The sequence below is a fragment of the Schistosoma mansoni genome, chromosome W, assembly GCF_000237925.1.
Source record: "Schistosoma mansoni strain Puerto Rico chromosome W, complete genome".
NCBI classification, from domain to species: domain Eukaryota; kingdom Metazoa; phylum Platyhelminthes; class Trematoda; order Strigeidida; family Schistosomatidae; genus Schistosoma; species Schistosoma mansoni.
The window spans coordinates 36256161-36278877 of record NC_031502.1 but is presented as its reverse complement, the minus strand read 5'-3'; the positions used below and the strand labels follow the sequence as shown (position 1 = coordinate 36278877).

The following is a 22717-nucleotide window of genomic DNA, read 5'->3' as shown; positions in this document are numbered from 1 at the left end:
TGTTGAATTCAAGACAAGCATTTTATATTAAGATTAAATACATTATAAGTGGATATAATAGTATGATTAATAGTCCAATATTATTTATCTGTTAAAATTCAATGTTAAAGATGTATTGTTGTGAACAACGGTGAGATACTGTACATTTTAAATGAATTATTTGTACACTTTCAGTAATGAAGCAGTAAATGCATTAAGGAATGATTGGTTTAAAGCAAATCGAATACTACTGTAGTGAACAAGAACTCAGATAGGGACAACTAACTTATTATGCCATACAAAATAAGAGAGTTCTTTCGTAAAATGTAAAAAACCTAACATTAAGTACTTCATTTGCAAATCTCTCATGAATTTTCCTTCACATACTTCATGATTCTTCCAATTCCAAATTCCTTCATGTTTCACTTCCAGTTCTCTTCGTTTCGATCTTCTTAACCTTCTGCTGCCAGGCATCCCACTTCTGATTGATGTTACATACTACTTATGTCTGTCGACATAAGTAGCATACGCCACATTACTACTTAAATTCAACTATTTTTGAAAAATCAGATGGTTAAATCTATAGTGTATCATTTTGTTTGATTGTAAAAAGAATTTACAGGACAAAAAATACACAGATGTATGAATTGGTAGATTTTCCTAAGAGATTTTAATAAATTTGAATTGGTCGCTTTCTCTAGGAAAATTACTCATTGAATATGTGAAATTTCTTTATCCTATCATAAGTAAATCATTTTGTACAAAAATGTCATTAAAACACAGAGGGTAATAAAAAAAAGACAAACATGTTGATATATGAAAGCTGAAATGAATGTATACGCTCAAATATAAACGTGTTTTTTTGTAGATACTTACCTCACGATGAACACGTATAAATTCACGTGGATCAGACTTAGCCCATGGTGGTAGCACTACATTATTCACTTCAACACCATTCTGTTTAATGCCCATTTCAAAATGATTTGAATTGATAAGAAAATCAGGTAAATAGAAAAATTCAGGTATCAATTCACGTACATCTGCCATATTATGTCTGCTTGCACTAATCCAAGTATCTCGAACACTATGAAACATTCTATCGGGTAAATCGAAATGACCACCCTTAAAAGAAAACAGAATTAAGAAAACAAAAACAGTAAATTTTCAATTTTGTAATAAGTTGTAAGGTTAGATCGTGCACAAAAAATACTATTTACTCCTTATAATCACTCGACATTTTTGCATTAATTAATTAATTTATTGATTTAAACACATCAATATTGGTACAAAGGGGCACCAGATATATTTACGCCACACAAATCTCATTTCATTCGTGTGAGGGCTGTGATACTACCCGGGTGCCCAAACCAAAGCAGGTGGTTTTCTTAGGGGGCCACACCTCGAGCCTTTGACCTAAAGATCCGATCCACAAGGTAGTGGAGCATCGTAAGGAGATGCAGTTCCATGGTAGCCGGTCACCAACGATTGATTCATACGCCATTTTTTCCCTCAGGATACTGGAGCTCATGTGCACCATTGGTTTGGAATCAGGGTTTTCCAACTACTGTGGGCAGATACTCCATGTCCACCAACCTGGTTATAGCGCCGGACATTCGCTTTTAGTCCTCTCAATTTCGTAAACAACAGTAATGCCACGAGAAGGCAGTGAGAAGGACTTCCCTTGCAGAGGCTATATACGCGTGACCATGTGAGAGCATTTCGGGAGAGAGGGCGGACTCTCTCCGCTCTCGGCTGTACCAAGGCATTTAGAGGTAGTAGTTGAACCTATGCATTAGCAATGTTCCCATTTTATTAGTATCCATATCGTTTATTTCTTAGATAAATTAGAATTAACTTAAAATTAACTTCAGAGCATTAAAATAATATGTTAACAATAATTTCCAATGCTTTCTATAGTCAGTTTGATGGAATACATTGATGAAAACTGCCATTGAGTAGCTAATCATTAAGGTGCACAGTTCTTACAGATGACAGTTTTATCAATTATGAGCACGGAGTTGACAAAAGAGAATCAGAACTCCTAGAGCCCCATAAATGATGGATGATTTTCAGCTACTCATGCCCGAAATTTTCTAAGCAACGTAAAACTTCATTATAACTGACTAAATGTCTGATGCCAATAGTATATTAATTTTCTAAAAAAATAAACATAGACTTAATTGAATTACTTCAATAAGTGGGAACGTTTAGGCCATGATATGTTTATGGATTAGGTCAAAACATGTAAGGAATAATAGAAAATTGAACATCTAATGTAGGACAACATACCTGAAGCTTGAGAAAGTGTTGTGCAAAAGGCTCCATTCGAAAGAGATAAGATGCTACAATCATAGCAGATGAATAGTGTGTACCATAATGATATGGTGGTGTTTCTCCGGTAGGGTCATCCCATTCTTTAAAACGACGTTGGAATTGAGCTAAGCGATCAGGTGTTTGTGCACCCATTGGCTTAGATAAATCACGAAATGTCTCTGGTCTTGACAGATCTAATTCCTCAGATTCATAATCAGCAAGTACCCAAGGAAATACAGGATACTGGATAAGATCATTATATGAGCGACCAGCTTGTGTATTTAAATACATTAAGTATTCGAAATTACTCAATTCTCCGTGCTACAAAATGTTTTTAAATTATAAAAAATGAAGAAAGTTTGACAAATTTATTAGCGGAATTATTTCTTTAACCAAGGATAATAATGGTATTCGATTGTCTTCAAAGTTTCGTTGTATTTATGCTATTAATTTTGCTTGGAAAAGCACCCTTTGGTTTGAACTAAAGCCAAACAGAAACCAAAGGTTTCGTGAAGAAACCATGTATGTATTAATATTTTTCAAATCATTTTTTATTTTTTCAGGTTCTGATAACTTATGAAGAGGGATCGCTTACTGTGATCGTTATTCAATAATTATTTCGTCAAGTGATGTGTTTATTTTGCAGAAATATAAATCTTACAACGAATCTATTTCACGATTTTAGTCCCCTTGATAAACGTTTTCCAAGAATAACAAGGATTGTGAGATGAGTTAAATTCATTTCATTTCGTATACTCTAAATCTTCCACATATCAACTAATTTAGATAATTATCAACATAAGGTTAGGTAGATTGTTGAGTCATAATTGAGATTATGAATGGATAAATGTTATACCACCATTAAGAACTTGGAAGCACTTGAGGGGTGCTTCGTCCTATTGTGGGACTCAGCAGTGTGCATCCACGATAAATGTATTACAAATCAAATTATGTGTATAACATGTACAACGTCATTCAGTTCATCAGTAAAAAAAAATAATTATAATAGCACTTCCCATATTCATACAAGTTCAATTTATAAGTGACTGAATTAGGCAACAAAGAGTGTAGGAAGTATTTGGGTATATGAGTCATATGCCGATTGTTAAGACAACAATGGACAGAATGATGAAAGTGACAGTAATTAAAAAAGTAATCATAATAGTCATGATAACAAAATTACTAAATATGATGATAATGGTTGGAGAGAGTGTGAAGAAACGAAAGACGAAATAGATAAATGTTCAAACATACCATAGAATCATGTTAAAATGATAAGACGAATCTTATTAAGCATAAACTAGGAATGAAAATATTGCTCACAAGAACAATAAGTGTTATTATGACCAAATAAAGATGAGGTAAAACAAACAAAGGAGGCTTTAAATATTTTCATGAGAAGACAAATAAAGGGAAGATTACCAGTGAAACGGTTACCACGACAGTGCCAGGTGAACAATAAGTTTCTTTTGTACATAGAAATTGGAATAGAGACGAAATAACTTAGATTACATCATCTTGTTTCTCTCGCTTAATCCATTTACCCACAAACTGAACTCGCTTGAATATAGAAAGTTTTATACTAACTTTCCTTAGTGTCCTAAATGACTTAATATATGTTGCATAAAAAAATCACATTTCAAATTTTTTTAATTTATTTAAACAAATCAGTGCATATAAAATGCAGAGTAAAGGAAATGAAATGAATTTACTTTACCACACAATGCTCGCTGTGCTTGCTTAACAAAAGTAAATCTATTCACATAACTTGAAAGAAAAATTTCAATCGAGTATGCTCCAAAAGTAATATAAAGAAATATCGTACTTTTAAATGTCTGAAGAAAATTTGTCGGACGACAGAGGGAATAATCAGACGGTTTTAAAAACTGTAGTCAGTGTGTAAACGATGTATACTGAACCGCTTCTTGTATCTTGGCTAATCTCAGGCCTGATGCGTGAATAGTAATCTTAATAACCAGACAATCTAATTTTACTAGTGAATCTACACAGTCTTCCCTTTAGTATTTTCACAACTTGAATTTATCTTACATATTATTCACACATCTTTGTATTTTAATAATTTTAACAATAATAATAATCTTCCAAACGCACAGAGAATTTGGTTATCACTCACTCTACTTCACTATTTATGAATTAATTAATACCATTTTATAAATCATGTAATCTTTTACCATACGTTAGATCTAATGTGTAACTACATGTTTATTTCTCTCACACTATAATTATTTATCATTACTGAGATTGTAAACCGATCAATGTTAGACCAGCATTAAAAATATGGAAGCACTGGACGACCGTTTCGTCGTAGTATGGGACTCCTCAGCAGTGCGCGGCTACGATCCTGCATGAGGGACTCAAACTCAGGACCTTCGACCTCTCATGCAAATGCTTAACCGCTAAACCACTGAGCCGGCATCCAACGATGTTAATGTCCAATTCCGACTAATCCACGATAATGCGCGACCATCTTTCATTGTCTTCGGTCGGTAACTAACTAACACCAAATGAGGTTAAACTCTAATGGCTGAGGCTTCTCGGGTGTAGGAAGCCGTGGTCACTGTATGTAGTTGTATAACTGCAGAAGTTAAGAATTTTTGAAAAGGATATTCTCGACTCGTATCTATGTCATAAAAATCTTCTCATGTATTACAAATGCTAAAAAACAAAACATAGAAAAAAAGTTAGTAAACTAGAAACTTACTTCCCATCGTTGGACTACTGATTTTACACCAAGTAAACTGCTGAAAAAACTTTGAGAGCTAAAAATATTAACGGTGAAATAAAAAAACAGATAAAGGTTATATTTTCAAATAAGTTTAGAAATATGATACAACTGATATCTCTCTAGAAATGATGTCACTCAAAACGTGCTCAATAAGAACACTCACTATAAGTTACACCATTGAGTAAATTAATTATACAATTTAACAGATATTTCGGAATATCGAATAAACTTTTAATCATAAAAAAATCCCAATATGTTAAGAGTTCAGCAATGAGACGGTATACTCATAGGTCTACAGAAAAAGCAAAAACATAACCAGTATCTAGCTAAGTTACAGAAAGAGCTTGATTTAACCTGAAATGCAACACAGATTCCTGAACTCAGTTTCCAGCCACGTATTTAGGGAGAGGATTAACGATACAAAAGAAATGATTGAACCAAAGTAGACAAAGCGAAAATCAAATCTATCTCCACTAAACGGTTGAAAGTCGAAACTATCAACAATTAAGATTTATCTTTAAAAATTTAAGATTTGCTACTAACCGACAAATACATGTGAAATGATTGGAGATAGTCGATAGGAAACCTTAGACGTAAGTTTCGTACAGGTTCACAATCGTCAATAAGGACTGTCTGCACACTGAGGGACAAGAATTCGCATCACCCAGCATCATTTTCTGAGACTCTAATACTGAGAGTACAACAGGCGACTGATCTTTAGGACTGCGGCATTTATAGTTAAACGGTTGCTAAATAGCGACCAATGTCGTGTTTGTTTAGTCTACTAGTCATTATCAAATTTCTCTCTCTCTCTCTCTCTCTCTCTCTCTCTCTCTATATATATATATATATATATATATATATATATATATAAACAACTAAACAATGACAGGAAAATAAATAAAAGGTTTAATATGTCAAATTCTATTAGGCTAACTAGAACTATTGATATACACTAGTTATCTTTTTAAAAAGATGAAAATACTCCTTGTCTAAGTGTATTTACTTCATACGACAAAGTAGTAATTTTTATATAATAAATTTAGGCGATATCAAACTATTTTTAAACTTGTTTAAAACAATAGAGCAATTTACTTGAATGAATTATATATTGAAATTTGACTAGTTTTTAAAAGTAATATAATAGGTAAGTGCAAAATTATAGTAGTTGGAAAATCTTTTTGATATCCTAATAAAAATGACACGCTTTTTACTATTTTTCACTGAACATCATATATCCCATCAACTTAGATCACGCAAATTTCAATCGAAATAATCACTAACATATCTATCAGTAACTTAATTCATACAAATAGTATTAATTCTCTAAATTGTTACCAATCATACTCAACAACTCATGTGATAATAAGAAATCATATGAACAACTGAATGTGCAAATGGTCAAAATATTAGTATTAAATTGATTTTAGGGAATAAATTATAATGGTAAAACTAGATACCAAAACAGAAAATCGTTAAATTGATAAATAATAAAATTATTCGTGTTCGCTGATGAAAAGATACAGAATTAACTCTGACGGGCTACAAACGAAGATTGAGTACCTAAACACAGAAAACTAGCTATAATTGTCATACAATAGTTTCGTTGATGAAGCTTTGGAGTTTGAAAAACTAGGTACTAATTTCCAAACACACAACAGGAGCATAAACATTTAAATGAAAGCGTATCTACATGACACGTTTTAGATAAAGTGAGATATTGTAGCAAGCCCATTCAACTACTGTATTTTTTGTGTGCTCTCTGTAATCCTAACATTTAACCCACTGTAAGTTTATGTGTGAGTCTGATTGAGCGCATGTGTCTGCACATCAATCTTTAATCTGTTCTCTCATTGGTTGTGAACAAAGACAATCAATAATTTATCCACAACCCATTAACACTCATAAATATATATGATTTTTAACACTCACACACACACACTCGCTTGTTTTCCCGGTGTGCTTGCTATCTGTACGCTTGTGGATTTTTACCGAGCTTCAACAATAAACTATCTCTACAACTGGTGTTCAGGCTTTTGAATAATCTCGAGTAAACCCGTAATTCTACTAGGAGATTTAGCCTGCAGTAAATAATCAGTTAGCGGGATATTATTTATTTATTGGAGTCAGATATAGAGGAATTAATCCTCTACAATATACATAGCTTGTACTGGGCTGTTGGTAGTAAATAATATAACAATGTAACTAATTATAATGTTAAGATATCTACACAAAATTACAACTTTCTAATATAAACCTAGGAGCTGGATAACAGAAACCGATACAAGTTCATCTGATGATCGACGGAAATGAACAGAACTGATGGAATTATTGTACGAATTTCGTAATCAAACAGTGCATAGAGAAAAATCATAAGTAGCAAAAACTCACTTCTATTCTACACCATTTAGACTTTAATTAGAGAAAGTGGGAATAAATCATACTACTGCATTTACTCATCTCCTTGAACCTCATACATCATATTTAAATCAACCAGAATTGAGAACAACACTACAGAAGATTAGATAGATGGTGAAAAATTTTAAAGTATTTTGACTGGATGATTTAACGGTATTTATTAAAAAATGAACCAGTTCACTTAAATCCCCATAAAACATTTCTTACTTCGACAGCGTCATTTAGTAAAATCTTAATATAAATAAAGGAAATGTAACACTGAAATAAAAAAACACTAGTAAGAAATCGAATTATGTCCACCTGAAACTTGAACTAAATGAAAGAATAAAAAAAAACAGATAAGTATAAAGTACATTAAATAGAAAATATCTCAAAAGTTGAATAAATAATCTACTGATCATCACAACAAATAATGTTTGGTTTTATTTGAAGTAGACAAATTACAACTGATGTCACCTATTGTATTCACTGGATGATATTTATCAATAAAAAGAAATTAATTATCAGAAGGGGTTTTGTGGAGATTTAGTATTTTCCATAGTTGAAAGCGTGAGTCAATTGAAGCTAGACCACCATGGATTACCTGGAAACACTGGACGGCCGTTTCGTCCTATTATGGGACTCCTCAGCGGTGCGCATCCACGAACCCGCTCTCGCGAGCGAGATTCGAACCAATCTCGCGAGTGTGGGATCGTGGATGCGCACTGCTGAGGAGTCCCATAATAGAACGAAACGGCCGTCCAGTGTTTCCAGGTAATCCATGGTGGTCTAGCTTCAATTGACTCACGCTTTCAACTATGATAAAAAGAAATTACACTATAAGGGCAGGAACAATATCATTTGCTCCTTAAGTCACAATCATTATAAGCAAAGTTGGATGATGGCTAGCAGTGGAATCAGGGTGCATGTTCCGTCCTATTTGGGACTCGTCAGCCGGATGTACCTGCATCCCAGAGTTGATGTTCACTCCAACAATTCAACCAAGTACCATTCACTTCAAACGCCATCGCGTTTTCTACTTAGCTACTGGGTCCAAGTAATCACTAATTTGTGCATTGGGGGGTTCAATTCAAATTGCATGGTTTGCTTGAATCTTCTCATTGGTGATTAGGACAGTGATTGATCAGTTTCTCTACATCTTTGATCATAATGCTTGTGACTTAAGGCAATAACGAGACAATCCTTACAGGATGACCGTTTGTCAATGAGACTGATGAATTGTAATCCTAAACATCAATGAGAAGATTCAAACAAATAATACAAAAATAAACCATTTGTTCCATTGCAAAAGTTGCGAATTCTTTAAAATATATTAGGTAAATTTATATAATATTAAATGGACATTTTTCAATATTTCAATGAGATCAAAGAAAATACACAAACTACTGATCCTGCTTCATACTACAAACACCATTTGTATTAAGATGATTTGAACGTAATTTTAAATATTCTATTCATTATTTATTACTCTGATAGTTAAAAACGCTACCTTTCGATTACTGAATTATTCTTAGTCTAACCTATTGTTAACTAGTCTATCTATTATTTTTTTACATACGTATCTAGTCAACTAATCTGTACTTATCTACTTTCAGGAATCTTTTAATCTTATATGTGAACACGGGAAAAATCACTAATCTTTATCTGACGGCGTAAGAGATGAGTATAAATTTATGTTTTTTTTAAATTTTATTTTTCGTATTCGGATTTAAGTCTGATTTCTAGTTCTCTTATAGTTAATTCATTGTCATGTAACATATATAGCATAAACGAATTTGAATGATTTAATTACTTTTAAAAGAAATTCAATTGGTAAACACACCATACATGATCACACACAGCATAAACTTATAATCATGAGACTTTTGTGAAGCTTTGAAGAAAATAAAATCAAATACAGTAAACAGAAGTAAGTTTACTTAAGAAATTACCTTCATTTGATTTTAATACTGATACTACTACTAATGATAGTAATAATAATTGCTTAACTAATAAAATTAATCATCTCGAAGAATGTTGATAAATAACTATAAGAACCAGTTAACTACTATTATAAACAACAACATAACAAATGAAAAGTTTAAGTAAACAGATTGACCATACATATTGTTTAGTACATCAAAATGGAATATAAGTGAATTGTGATAAATTGAATAATGACCACTATCATTATACAGCTTGATGAATGAATCATTTATTCATCATCCAATAAATAGAATCCCTTACACACTATGTATTGCCCTTCTTCCTCTTCTTCTTCTTTTACTTCTATATAGGTTGATTCGATCAAGCACGAAGAAATTTAATTAGAGAATAGATTCGGCTTCAAATGATAGTATTAAGCTTTGGTTTATTTTCTAATAGAAAATAGCTTAATCAGTAGTAAGAACTATAACCAAATCATATATTTTATTATTATTATCACGACTATTTACAGAATAATCAGAAAATAATATCCAAATTGAAAATGATGAACAAAACTACCCTAATATAACAATAAGATGTTCGATAAGAAGCATTCAGTGAAATAGAAAAAAAAACGGAATGATGAAACATAAACTGCGATAAAATAAAACTTAGTTTTTTATCGGCAAAGTCACAATTTTACGAGATCAGATACTTCTTAATTGATTGGCTTATTTCCTCAGTCATAGAAAATAAATCAATAAAATAAACTTATATACGACGGTCATAAATGGTGTAATAAAAATTGTTTTCAGTCTTTTTTCTGTTTTTGACTTATGTGAATGATATCCATAATTGTTTTTGCATATGTAAGCTTTTTCTGTAGGCAGATGATCTTAAGACAGTGTAATCATTGTTTCCCCATGGGCTAAACCATGCATAAAAATATATCCGTATGGACCTCAATATACAATTTGAAGCTTAGCACTCCTAAATGCGAATAGAAATGCTTTGGAGACCCATTTATCAATTTCAACTTAACCATAAACAGTATGATGTTATATCAAGGTTTAATGCAGCGCTATATTTGGTACTAAAGTCAGTCAGTCAGCTACAACGTAGGACCAGGCACACATATGCATCGATCCAAGTTGCCATACCCCGTTAGCACAACAAGATGAACACCGGATTCATAGAAGTAGTTAATTTAATGGTGGTAATATATAAAAGGAAGGATGTATATAAGGATACAGTACAGGGGGAAAGACAGATATGAAGCAATTTTAATCTCAAGGTTTAAAGGAAGATAAAGAGTGTATACACCTACGCCATTGTGATCGATTCTGAGACATGTCACACAAAGTCAACAACCGTTAATTACCGTATTCACGCGGACCCCAACCAAGTAGTCTGCATCTACCAACATGGCTCAGACTAGAAGTTAGTGACTTCAAGCACTGATGCCACGTTTTCGTTTGGCCGCCCCTAACTCTCTTCCAACTATCCCCTACACTAGTCAGCATAGCGCGTCGTGGTAATCAGTGTTCAGGCATACGTAACATGTGGCCTAACCATCTCAGTCATTGTAGATTCATGACCTCATCAACTGATTTACCATCATTCCCTAATACCCTGTGTCTAACCTCACTATTACTTACCCGGTGATCCCAGAAGATGCGAGCAATATTTACTACTTAAACATTACCAAAATCTGTTTTTCTCAGGACAAGTTTCAATGACTTCTGGGTTGTATACTATATAATCTCTATAACAATGACTAATATAGTTTGATTTAAAAAGTACGTTTCCAAACATTGGTACAACCCTTCACTTTTATTGTAAGCAGAATAAACATACGTTGGAATCCGTCCAGCAGTGATTTACATTGAACAGTTTTTGTAAATGAGTACATCTTAGACAACAAATCCAAATGCAAAAAGTCTGAAGTTGACCCTTTAAGAAAGCATAGACTTAAAAGAAACCTAATCTTTTGCTTCAAAATCCCTAATAAACTATCTTTTACATTGACTGTTGAAATCCGATATGCAAAAATACCTAGCTACAGAATTTGTAACTACATAAAATGTTTTATGCTAAATGTTGTCTCCATATAAATTACTTTATTATTCAATTTTCAAGACTCTGGAATACTTTACTGAAATCTGTCCACAAAACCAAATCACTACGGCCATCTTTATGCTTCATTGATGATTATCTTTGTTCTGATATCATCTTAAAAATGCTTAAACCAGTGACGATATTTCACTCCATTAATGAAATTATAGGAATATTAAATGCTTGATCATTGTTGTTGAGCATAATTATTAACCCTTTTTTGCATATATTTTACACATACATAAGCCCTGGTTAATTCGATTAATCTAAGTAATATCTATCTGAATCGGTAGATTATAAAACAACTAAGCACTTGTATCAAGATAATTATATCCCAGTAATTTTTGATACTGTTTTTTTGCTCTCCATTTCCATTTTTTCATTCTAGTTGCAGATGACTACGGTTACTCTGTAATGGCGCTGGAAATGACTTCCGATACAGTATCAGTACATCAACAGGATGATGATTCCCATATGCTAACTCACACTCCTTATGATAAATACCCTTCTAACAATTTAACATTATATACCTTCCCTTTACCTATAACCATACTTGTTAAATAAATCAGACTATATATGTAAATTGAAATTCATTTTATAATTATGTTCAGAATATAATGATAATTTTACTTAATATAATCAGACCCCAGAGTGACTAAAATGTCAACCAGTAGATTCCTCTCTTACTAATCGATAATCTTTATGAAAAGGAAATCACTATCAACGATAAAGCGTGAAGAGAAGTTACATTTTCCAGACCATTTGACTGTAAAGTAGTTGAATCAAAGTACTTTACAGATATATAAGCAAGTGTAAGACAAGTAGGAAGCAGTAGTAACAGTAAAATTCAATTCAGAAGTCTATATTCTACAATAAATACTCTTAACTCTCTTTATAGAGTACTTTTTGACGAAAAACAAAAACAAAACAAAAGGATTATTATCAGATTACCTTTTCTGTTGATTGAAATCAGAATTTGCAGATGCTGCATTTTGAAAGCTAATGAACAAAGAATAAATTAAAATGTATAGTATATCAATCTATAATATAATCAAATTAATTGTTAATATATTTATTCAGTATAGCAACAATTTCAATGGAAACTTATGACTAATATATTGTTCAAGACAGTTTCAAGTCCCACTATTTATTTGATGACAGCTGGTAATAAAACCCAGCAGTAACAGTGTAATGGACGTTACTTACAAGGATGTTTGTAAGTAGTGTGTGGTGGAACGTTGCATTGAAACCGCAACAATTGTGAAGACTTCCGGAGCATCGAAAGTATAGTGTTGGCCGAACACTTAAAGACCAGACGAGAAAATAGTTTAGATGACAGAACATCCCGAAAGATTCAAATAGACAGTTGAAGGCTATGTATATGTATTACGTGAATATTCTGTAACTTCTCTCAAGAAACATATCTCCTACCTATTGTCTTGTTTTACAACAGCGGTAGAGAAATGTAAGGAGTTAATAGTTAAATGTTTTCACTGTTTAAATCGTTACTTGCTTGTTAGAGGCAAACATAGTAATTCATGATTTATACAGAAGAATATATACGCTCAATATAAGCAAAAAATAATTTGAAAGTAATGTACCTATGATATCATAAAGCGATACAGTTAATGAACAGTTGAACTACTGAGTAGATAGGCGTTTCATTATAGATGATGATAAAAATTACTTTTGAATTGTAATAAACAGTTTATAAAAACCATGTGCTCGCTAGTTTAACTAGTGAAAGACCGAACAAAATGAAATTTAGGTATAAAGTACTAGGCAAAGAAAGCAAACCAGTTATTGAGGTTGTAGTGAACCTTCATTAACTTAGGCGGTTAAGACACATATTACATAAAGTGATAACGGCGATCATTGTTTGGAGTCATTGGTTATTACAGGTTAGAATGAGGACACAATAACCCAGAGGCATTTACTGATTATCTTGTTCTGTAATGAACAAAACACTGGTTGGGGACAATCGAATGTATTTAAGCAAAGATTACAGACTATCTCAATAAATTCTGATTACCAAACAATGAACAGTCAATTTGCAAATTAACAACCAATTGTTTCAATCTTCACTGTTTCTTCTCTTATTCCATTGCTCATGCATTTTCCAGACGTTTGCGTTTCATTTCAGTTCTTTCCTCATCAGTCTTCTGCCAAAATACATTCTATGTCTGACCCACACCATATACTACTTATATAGATATAAGTAGACCACACCACAGTTCTAGATCTTTAGTCCCAGTACTCTTTCGTAAATACTTTGTCATTGTCTTTTCCGACTATATTGTCAATGTTTAATCCTTCTCATTATAAATGTTACTGGATTATTTCGAATCCTTTATTACTTGACCTTTAAATTCATTTCGTTGTATTATTGTGGCAAGGTAGTAAAAACAGAATACTGACGTTCTAGTTCGTAGTTATAAACCGTCAAAATTAACCAAGTCAGCTATTATACGAGAAATCACAGAACATATAAGGTTCGAGATGGCACTAGATGATAATATAAGTCAGTATCAAAGCAAAGAACCAGCAAACTTCGTTACGAGATGCAAATCCCTTGGACCTTCGTTCTGTAAGGGCATTCATAAGAAATCCCATCTTATAATGAAATATTGATTTAGCGATCTCCAGCTTTTTATCAGTTACCTGGCTGATGCAATGTATTACCTGAAAATTACATAAAATCATCCATAAAAACACTAAAATAAACGCACTAAGTATTCACTTACCATTCATAAACTTTATTTTGTAAACCTTTACTAAATGCCAGTAAAAAATTACGCCCATCCGAATTGAACACTTCTAATGCGATTGGATGAAGCAAATAACGCCGTTTGTGTACTTCTTGAATATTTTCATATGGGAATTTGAAATATCTGTAATTAAAAACAAAAACGATTGCATAAACACAAACATACAAGACTGATAATCGAAACGTGAAGAATAAGTGATAATTTTTAGGGTTAAAATAGAATATAAAAAACCATTCAATGATTTATATTAACTAAAAAAAATAGTTCATTGTCAGTGCATTATTTACACTGAACTGATAAACATGGGTAATAAATTTCTTTAAGTTAACATAACTTATCCAAATGACATCACACACAGAGTTATGTGTTTAATTTATGATGAAAAAGAATTTACTGGTCGTTAAACCAGTAGGGTAAACCAGTGTCGGGTAGAGACACAAATCTACATCAGACAGTGGATGAATAATTGCCCAAGATCATGGATCGGATTGAAGCTAGATATTAACACCCTTGAATGATGACTCAGTGGTCTAGAGGTTAAGCGTTCTCGTGCGAGACCAAAAGTCCTGGGTCCGAGTCCCTCATGAGGAATCGTGGATGTGCACTCTTGAGGAGTCCCATACTAGGACGAAACGACCGTTCAGTGCTTCCAGGTTCTCAATGGTGGTCTAGCTCAGATCGACTTGTGAAGTCAACTATTAAAGAACTAAGTCTTTTCAATTCATTGTTATTTAGTTTCATAGTTAGGAATTATTATCATGCAAAAAATGTAAAAGAGTTAAAAAGGTAAAATTTTACAGAGAATAAAAGAGAGAAATAAAAAAGTCAAAATACATTTATTTGAAGATTTATCACAGAAGATCCAATCTGCACAAAACCAATGCTCAAAAGAAAACAAAAAAGATGAACAAAATTCGCACATGCTACAAAATTTAATCTCTATCCAATCCGTTCACCAAAACATTATTATAAACTGATGACATATTCAATTAATTTTGTCGTTTGGGCAAAAATCATCTGCTATATTTATAAAAAGTTTTTTTTATCAAAAAATAAACTCAACGTGAGAAAAAACATTTCATTCCATTTTCATGGGCGAATTTGTAAGCGAATTGACCATTGGTCGTGTAATGGGGAATCTTTTCAAGATTATCCTAGTTTTAAAGTTGTAAAGATAACTATGATGTAAGGTAAACAACTTTACTTTCTATCGATGTTATTTAACAGTTCAATTATGAGAAACGGTCAAAACTATATCTACTAGTGTGTTCAACTTTTCCCGTTCAAACATCAATGTAACACATAAACTTGTTTGTTTGAACATATTAATAACAGGGAAAATTGAGTTTTCAGGAAAGTAAGCGAAAATAATAATATATATAACACGTTGAGAAAAAAGACAAATGAAAATAATAAAAGATGTTTTTGTGGCATTAGTAAGCCTAATTTTTAATCTGTAACTACTAACATTTATGTCATGTGCCTTACTCATACACTTATTCACGAGTTTCCGTAATTGTGATTTTCATATGGGACTCACTTGTTAATTTTGAAGTTGTGATATATATATAAATATATATATATATATGATTTCTTATTTATTGTGCTTTGTGATCGAATCGCTAATATTTTTATTCACGTCCCTTTTAAGTTTGAACAACACATTCTATTCTGATTCGGAAATGTAGTTTTTCCATTACAGTCGTTTTTTCGTCTCCCGACTAATAGGTGACCACTTGGCAATCAGTTCACAAGGCCAAACTAGTCACAACCGAACTTACGCGCCCGATTTGTAGGTTACGCCAAGTAGGCTAGCCTATCAAAGACGTTAACTAGCTTCGTGACAGCTTCTCTGTATATCTAATGACTGGAGCAGTGGGCAGATAAAGGACATAACCAAGCAACATGTTCAAACCGTGAATAGGAAATCGTTAAGTACACGTCAACATTTCTGAAGTGATTTATCGAGTAAAATGATAGGTTACAGAACAGTCAACAGAGTTTTCAATGTACACAACACAAAGATCAAGGCTTATGCGTGTCCGATAGTGAAAAATAAATTATCTAGGCTAGTTCCATCTCTGTGTAATCATCGACTCAACTATTTTGGCGTAAAGTATTATGTAGGCCAATGTTCTAGAATTTGGTCTTCCCATCCTCGTGAAAACTTTCTAGAACATAGAAAATTGCAAACAATTCTATCCCATTGCTCCTGATCGACAGTGAAAAATCAATCATTTTCAATAACCCACCTTCTTCATAGTAACCAACCTACAGCGATCAAGCTTTCATTCTATTAAATGGCAGAAAAAATAGTCATCCAAGTTATAAGGAATAATAAAACAGGAACCTTTACTCAAAGGAAATGGAGTCAACCTCTTCAGGCAAAAAGAAGTCACTAATAGTGTCAATTACAGGGCGACTCGATTGGATGACTAACGCCTACTTTCATAACTGCCTAACCCAACTATTATCATCTTTCCTAAACATTTGAATAATGTATTTGGCATTCATTTCATTTTTACTGTCTCTTACTTAATTCACATCATTTATACATGACATCATCATTGATCGAACAAAGGTATTGATTACTTCTCTCACCCTACATTACCAAAATGAAGATTCCAATTATTATTGTTACAACCTTATTTGATTTAAGACCGGAATTAAGCATAAATTACATACTTATCAAAACTTAAAAACATTAAGAAACGTATTCACTCCAAAATACTAAATTCATACAATGTATTTGCCCTAAACATGTTCATTCCATTAGACCAATAGTTTGGATTTCCACATGTAAAACCTAATGAAAATTTATTGAAGAGAATGTTCATCGTTCACGGATTTGTAGGTTTGTAAATTAATTTATAACTAATAAAATATGGTGGAAAACGCTTCTTAATTAGGCCACATATTTTATCAAAAAGCAAACGCCTGTTGTTGTTCTCTTCACACTTATACTTAGTCACAAACGTAATCGAAACAAATAAGTCCTAATAATAACACAATAGTGAATCCTATAGAACTAGTGTTGAATCAAGTATCTAAAATGCAAGTACACTCAATAAAAAGTAATTCAATCATTTACTTTTCTTGAACTACCTAACAAGTTATTGTCATTAAATATTAGTTAGCTAATCCCCTTAGCTTTATTAACTACTAAATGATTTCGGATATCTCATTGTAGTCAATCTCATACGGTTCCAAAAGTAAGTGATTTAACCATGTAATACTGTCATTTAAATGTTTAAGACTGAATGAAATTAAACTACGTTCCTAATCTTATTCATTTATTCGAACACATAAATATTGGTACAAAGGGGCACCAGATACATATGCGCCACACAAGTCACTTGATTTGTGTGTAGGCTGTAATACTGCCCAGGTGCCCAAACTGAAGCAAGTGGTTTCCTTAGGGGGGTCACTGGTAGAGCCTTCGACCTAAAAGTCTAATCCATAAGACAGTAGAGCAACACAAGGAGATGCAGTCCAATGACAGCCGGTGACCAACGATTGATTCATACGCCATTTGTTCCCTGAAGATACTGGAGCCCATGTGCATCATTGGTTTGGAATCAGGGTTTTCCAACTACTCTGGGCGGATACTCCATGTCCACCAGCCTGGTTAAAGCGCCGGACATTCACTTTTCGTCCTTTCAATTTCGTAAACAACAACCTCGCCACTTGGAGGCAGTAAGAAGGACTTCCCTGGCAGAGGTTATATACGCGTGGCCATATGAGAGCATTTAGAGAGGGAGAGCAGACTCTCCCCATCCTCGGCCGTACCATGGTATTTGGGAGCGTTCCTTATCTACTTCTCAATGTTCAATATATGTGAGGTATAAAGTATTTTCCAACATCTATTCGTTCATTTATTAAATGAAAATGGTATGTAAGAGACTAATTTTAGTTGAAGACTTTATTTCAAGTTCTAGCTTTCAGTTTAGTTGCTTTTTCATTCAGAAAGTTAAGATGATCTCGTTACACAGTATGGTGCTCACAGAAGATATGTGTAAACAGCTTTAGATGATTGGAATGAAATCTCTAGTGAAAAATAATTCTTTATATGCAATACTAACCCATTGATTGGACAAAAAACGAAAATGTTAGATATTTCATTTTTATTGAACATCGAAAGGAAAAGACAATCTCAGACAAATCTAGCGGATAAACATTTATTTGAATAGGAACATATCAGCTATAGACCATAACGAAATTCATTGAAAGCATGGAAGAAGAAAATAACTTTTTTATTTAAAAATAAATAAATGATTCACATTAGAAACTTACTGTTTTCCAGCTATTTGACTAACAGCTCCAGAACTCCATAAATCTGTTGAACTCATATTTACACGTGTAAAAGATGATCGAGTCAAAGTATTATTATTGCTTTTTTTCGTTGTCATTGTACTAACTAAAGCACATGGTACTATTGGCTCATGAATAATATTTGGTGGTAATGAGTCGATTGCAACTATTTCACGTGTATTTATCAATGTATAACCATCAATAACATAGAAATGAGCTTTACCAAATAATAATAAACCTTCATATATATCTAAACCTAATATACGTGCACAACGATACATAACATGTAATCTTTCACCAGGTTCTAATAAACGTAAGATAGCTTCATGACCAGCTAATTTATCTTCATTTGCACCAACAAAATTATTCATAGGATTTGGTATATCCTTCATTACATTTTGATAAGTATTATTAGTACTAGTAGCAACATTGCTAGTAGTGGTATTATTATGTACATTGATGTTTGAAGTATCCTTCATTAAATGTGACTGCTGCTGATGTTTAGTATTCAGATAAGGTGAACAACGAATATCGTCCGATTGATCTAATTGTTGTTTAGATGATGACGATGATGATGACGGTGATGATGAATCGCCATCATCAACAATATCACAATATGAATTGAATTCATCCGGTTCTTCAACAACTGATTGTGTCGAAATAGTCACTAATTCGTCAAGATCATCATTTCCATGCAGATGTGGATCAACACATACAGAATTTCGTGTTGAACGAATTAATGAAGCCGTCTTTTGTAAAGATACTGAGGATGAGAAGAAGGAGATAGAGGAAAGAAGAAATAAATGGAAACAAAAAAGAACTGTTGACAATAAAAATAAAAATGATAAATAATCTCTACATTACACATCAACGATGTTTAAAGATAGATGAAAGCAGTTATTCGATACATATACTATGTAAATTGTAACTGTTAACCTTATGTACTTAAGAGTTGTGTATAAGTTAATACAACGAACTATGAAGAACAAAACATAGCTAATAAAGTTGAAATTATATAGTATGCAAATAAATTCTAAGATGGTAGAGATTTGTAGCTCAGGTGGATGATTTTGGTATAGTCCTGTTTTCTGAGCTGGAATGTTTGATCATGGAGCTTTCATTGTTATTCTGAACGACATCATCAGCACAAAGTCTACCTGATGAAAGCTCCATGACCAAACCATCCAGCTCAGAGAACAGAACTCCACCAAAATATATTCTAATTTTGTATGACTAAGCTAAACAAAGTTCAGTAAAATGAAAAAGTAAACACACATAACTGTCATTCTAATGCAGTGAATATTATCAGGAAAGTTGAGAACCTTTGAACTATCAGTACGGAAAGTTATAATAAATATTTTCAATGAGCAATTGCTAAAATACTTGTATTATTGTATTGTATTTATGTTCTCGCGATTGAAAGCTCTTGTTTGATTTATAAAATGTTTTTATATGTTTTGATGTTCTGGAATTAATATTACTTGGTTATTCACAAATTGTTTATATTTTGTATCACTTAGAAATTATTCATGTACACACTGTAATTTCTTATTTGTGTTACTGGGTAGTCAGTTACACGATGTAAATTATATTGCATAAGTATTCGAAGAAGAATAACAATAAAATAATATTGATTATCAGAAGGGGTTTTGTGGAGATTTAGTATTTTCCATAGTTGAAAGCGTGAGTCAATTGAAGCTAGACCACCATGGATTACCTGGAAACACTGGACGGCCGTTTCGTTCTATTATGGGACTCCTCAGCAGTGCGCATCCACGATCCCACACTCGCGAGATTCGAACCCAGGACCTACCAGTCTCGAGCCGAAGCCCTTAACCGATAGACCACTGAGCTGGCATCCGGCGGTGTTAATGTCTAACTCCAACTGATCCATGAAGTTGAGCAACCATTCACCAATTGTCTTCAATGAGTTCCTATCTCACGACAGAAGTGGTTTGAACTCCACTGGTCACTGCTTCTCACTAGAGCTCCTGGATGTACTTCTCGATGTCATTAGTGAGCATATGATTATCAGAAGGGGTTTTGTGGAGATTTAGTATTGTAGAATAGATCTACATTCTTATTTTGTTCTCTCATTGTACACTAGATTCCAAAAACTCAAAGATAAATAGGCGTCTGTTTCATGATCATTGGATCATAAATGCAATAATCGAAACAGTCAATAAGTTGGTATAATAAGAAAAAAGCTTGGTAACCAGTAATAATAGATGTACATTCTTTGGGTAGCAAAAACCAATGACGATCTTGATCAATAGTGTATATACATGTTCCCAGATGTTGTGAATTCTCACCTTGACTGTTTTTTTTATAAACATAAAATAATCAATAAAGTTTAACGGAGCAACAGGATAATAAACATATTGACAGTTACGCAATGTGTGGTATATATATATATATATATACAACTCACATTCCAAACTCTCTGGATCCAACGACTGACTTAATTCAGTAAATTCAGAATCTGGTATTACGGTTGTACAACAATTGAAACTATCGTCATCGTCTGGATTTTTTTGTTGTTGATCAGTATCACTTGAAACGGGACCATCAAAACATGATTCACCAAGTTGTGTCGTTTGGTTTGTTGTATTATTGTCTGCCTCTTCTAAAATTTCAATGATTTCTTCTAGTTTCATAGATTTGGTAAGTTGTAACCATGGCGTTAAAGGACCGTAATCTTCATGAAGTAAACTTTTTGACTTGTAATTAAGGAAATAAAGTTTACTATCACGACTACGAGGCTTTCGCGTTTTGGTTAGCGTTGATGTATATAGATAATAATTCTACAAAGAAATAAAACATTGAAAAAGATTCTCTAGGCGAAAAAAAACCAGTCGAACAACTCGCTAAGAATTTGAAACAATTAACTTTGAAACTGAACCAATTAATAGTGATTTCACGAATTCATACAGTAACTCTTAAAATTGTATTATATGGAAAGTTTAAGCTATGAAATAACACGAGAAAAAACTACTTTAAACAGTGCAATTACCAAACATTACTTGGACACAAGACATCAGGTCAAGACCTTGCAATCTTTCAAGGTGATTTTATAAAACATCCAAGCTCCAGTCTTCTGAAGTTTGCCAGAACCAGGTATCAGAAACCTGATTTATTTGTTCAAAAGGACATAGTTGTTGATCTTTCTTTCTCTTGCTGACACAAACAAACAATTAATTACACCAGAAAATTTTGTCCAATACTTTCTTCAATTAATTACATTAGTATGTCTTTTTATTTCAATCTATTAAATTTATTTACACCTTCGCTATAATTACACTCATGGGTAATCAAAGCAACTTCCAAAGAAACTCTTTTATGTGTGTAATTTGAACTCATTTTTTAATTATCACTTTAAATATTACAGGTCGTAAACATCTGACGACAAATAAACGAGATAAAATGAATTCATGTCATTTTGCTAAAATCTTTGTTCTGGCTCTCTTTAATATGAATAAACAGTCAAAGTTAGTGCTTAGTAGTGATAAGCTAAGAAAAACGTCCCACAAATTCTTGTCCGATAACAAATAATGAATGCAACTAGCTGTAAGCGATGACTTAAAATAACTCTAATTTCTTTCTTCAAAATACTAAATAAGCGATAGTTTAAATTCACCGTTTTAATCCAGTATAAAGAATCACCGAGTTATATAATTCGTAACCCTTTATCAGAAGTCAAATTGTGTAAATAAATTTCCGAGGCTTTGGAATGATTTAATACAAAATATCCGCGGAACGAGATCATTATTATTGTCGGCCATTCGATATTAAAATGACTACAGCTTTTTTTATCAATAACGATAAATTTTGGGGGTATGAACATAAATATTAAAATATCGGTGATTGGTTTGAGAGTTATTCATATACGTGATCAAAATGTCTACGTATACCTTTTTTTCCCCAAATGTATAAAGATATGGGATGCTTAGAAATAAATTATCTCAGTCCGTAACTACATTTGAACTTGAACTTAAACTATTGATAGCGTGATTACTAGAGCTCATTGTTATTAAAAAGATAAACAGTACACAAATTCTTGACGTTTGTATCCATTTTAAAGCAACAATAATAACCAAACACATCACTTTTTAAATTATCAATCTTATTGGTGTGACAGGTTTAACAAGTCTAAGGATGAGAA

At 32.6% G+C, this 22717-nt stretch overlaps 1 protein-coding gene across 1 annotated transcript in view; it reads right to left on the bottom strand.

Moving 5' to 3' along the window:
• Smp_135870 (beige/beach protein-related) overlaps positions 1-22717 on the bottom strand; it is a gene marked incomplete at its 5' end in the record, with an annotated part of 112583 nt that overhangs the window by 12223 nt on the left and 77643 nt on the right. Inside the window, 8 exons of the mRNA XM_018789535.1 lie at positions 856-1101; positions 2269-2613; positions 5015-5072; positions 12428-12475; positions 14221-14367; positions 18538-19099; positions 19169-19318; positions 20987-21359. Coding sequence (XP_018654969.1) covers positions 856-1101; positions 2269-2613; positions 5015-5072; positions 12428-12475; positions 14221-14367; positions 18538-19099; positions 19169-19318; positions 20987-21359 — 1929 coding nt within the window. The remainder of the gene's footprint in view (positions 1-855; positions 1102-2268; positions 2614-5014; positions 5073-12427; positions 12476-14220; positions 14368-18537; positions 19100-19168; positions 19319-20986; positions 21360-22717) is intronic.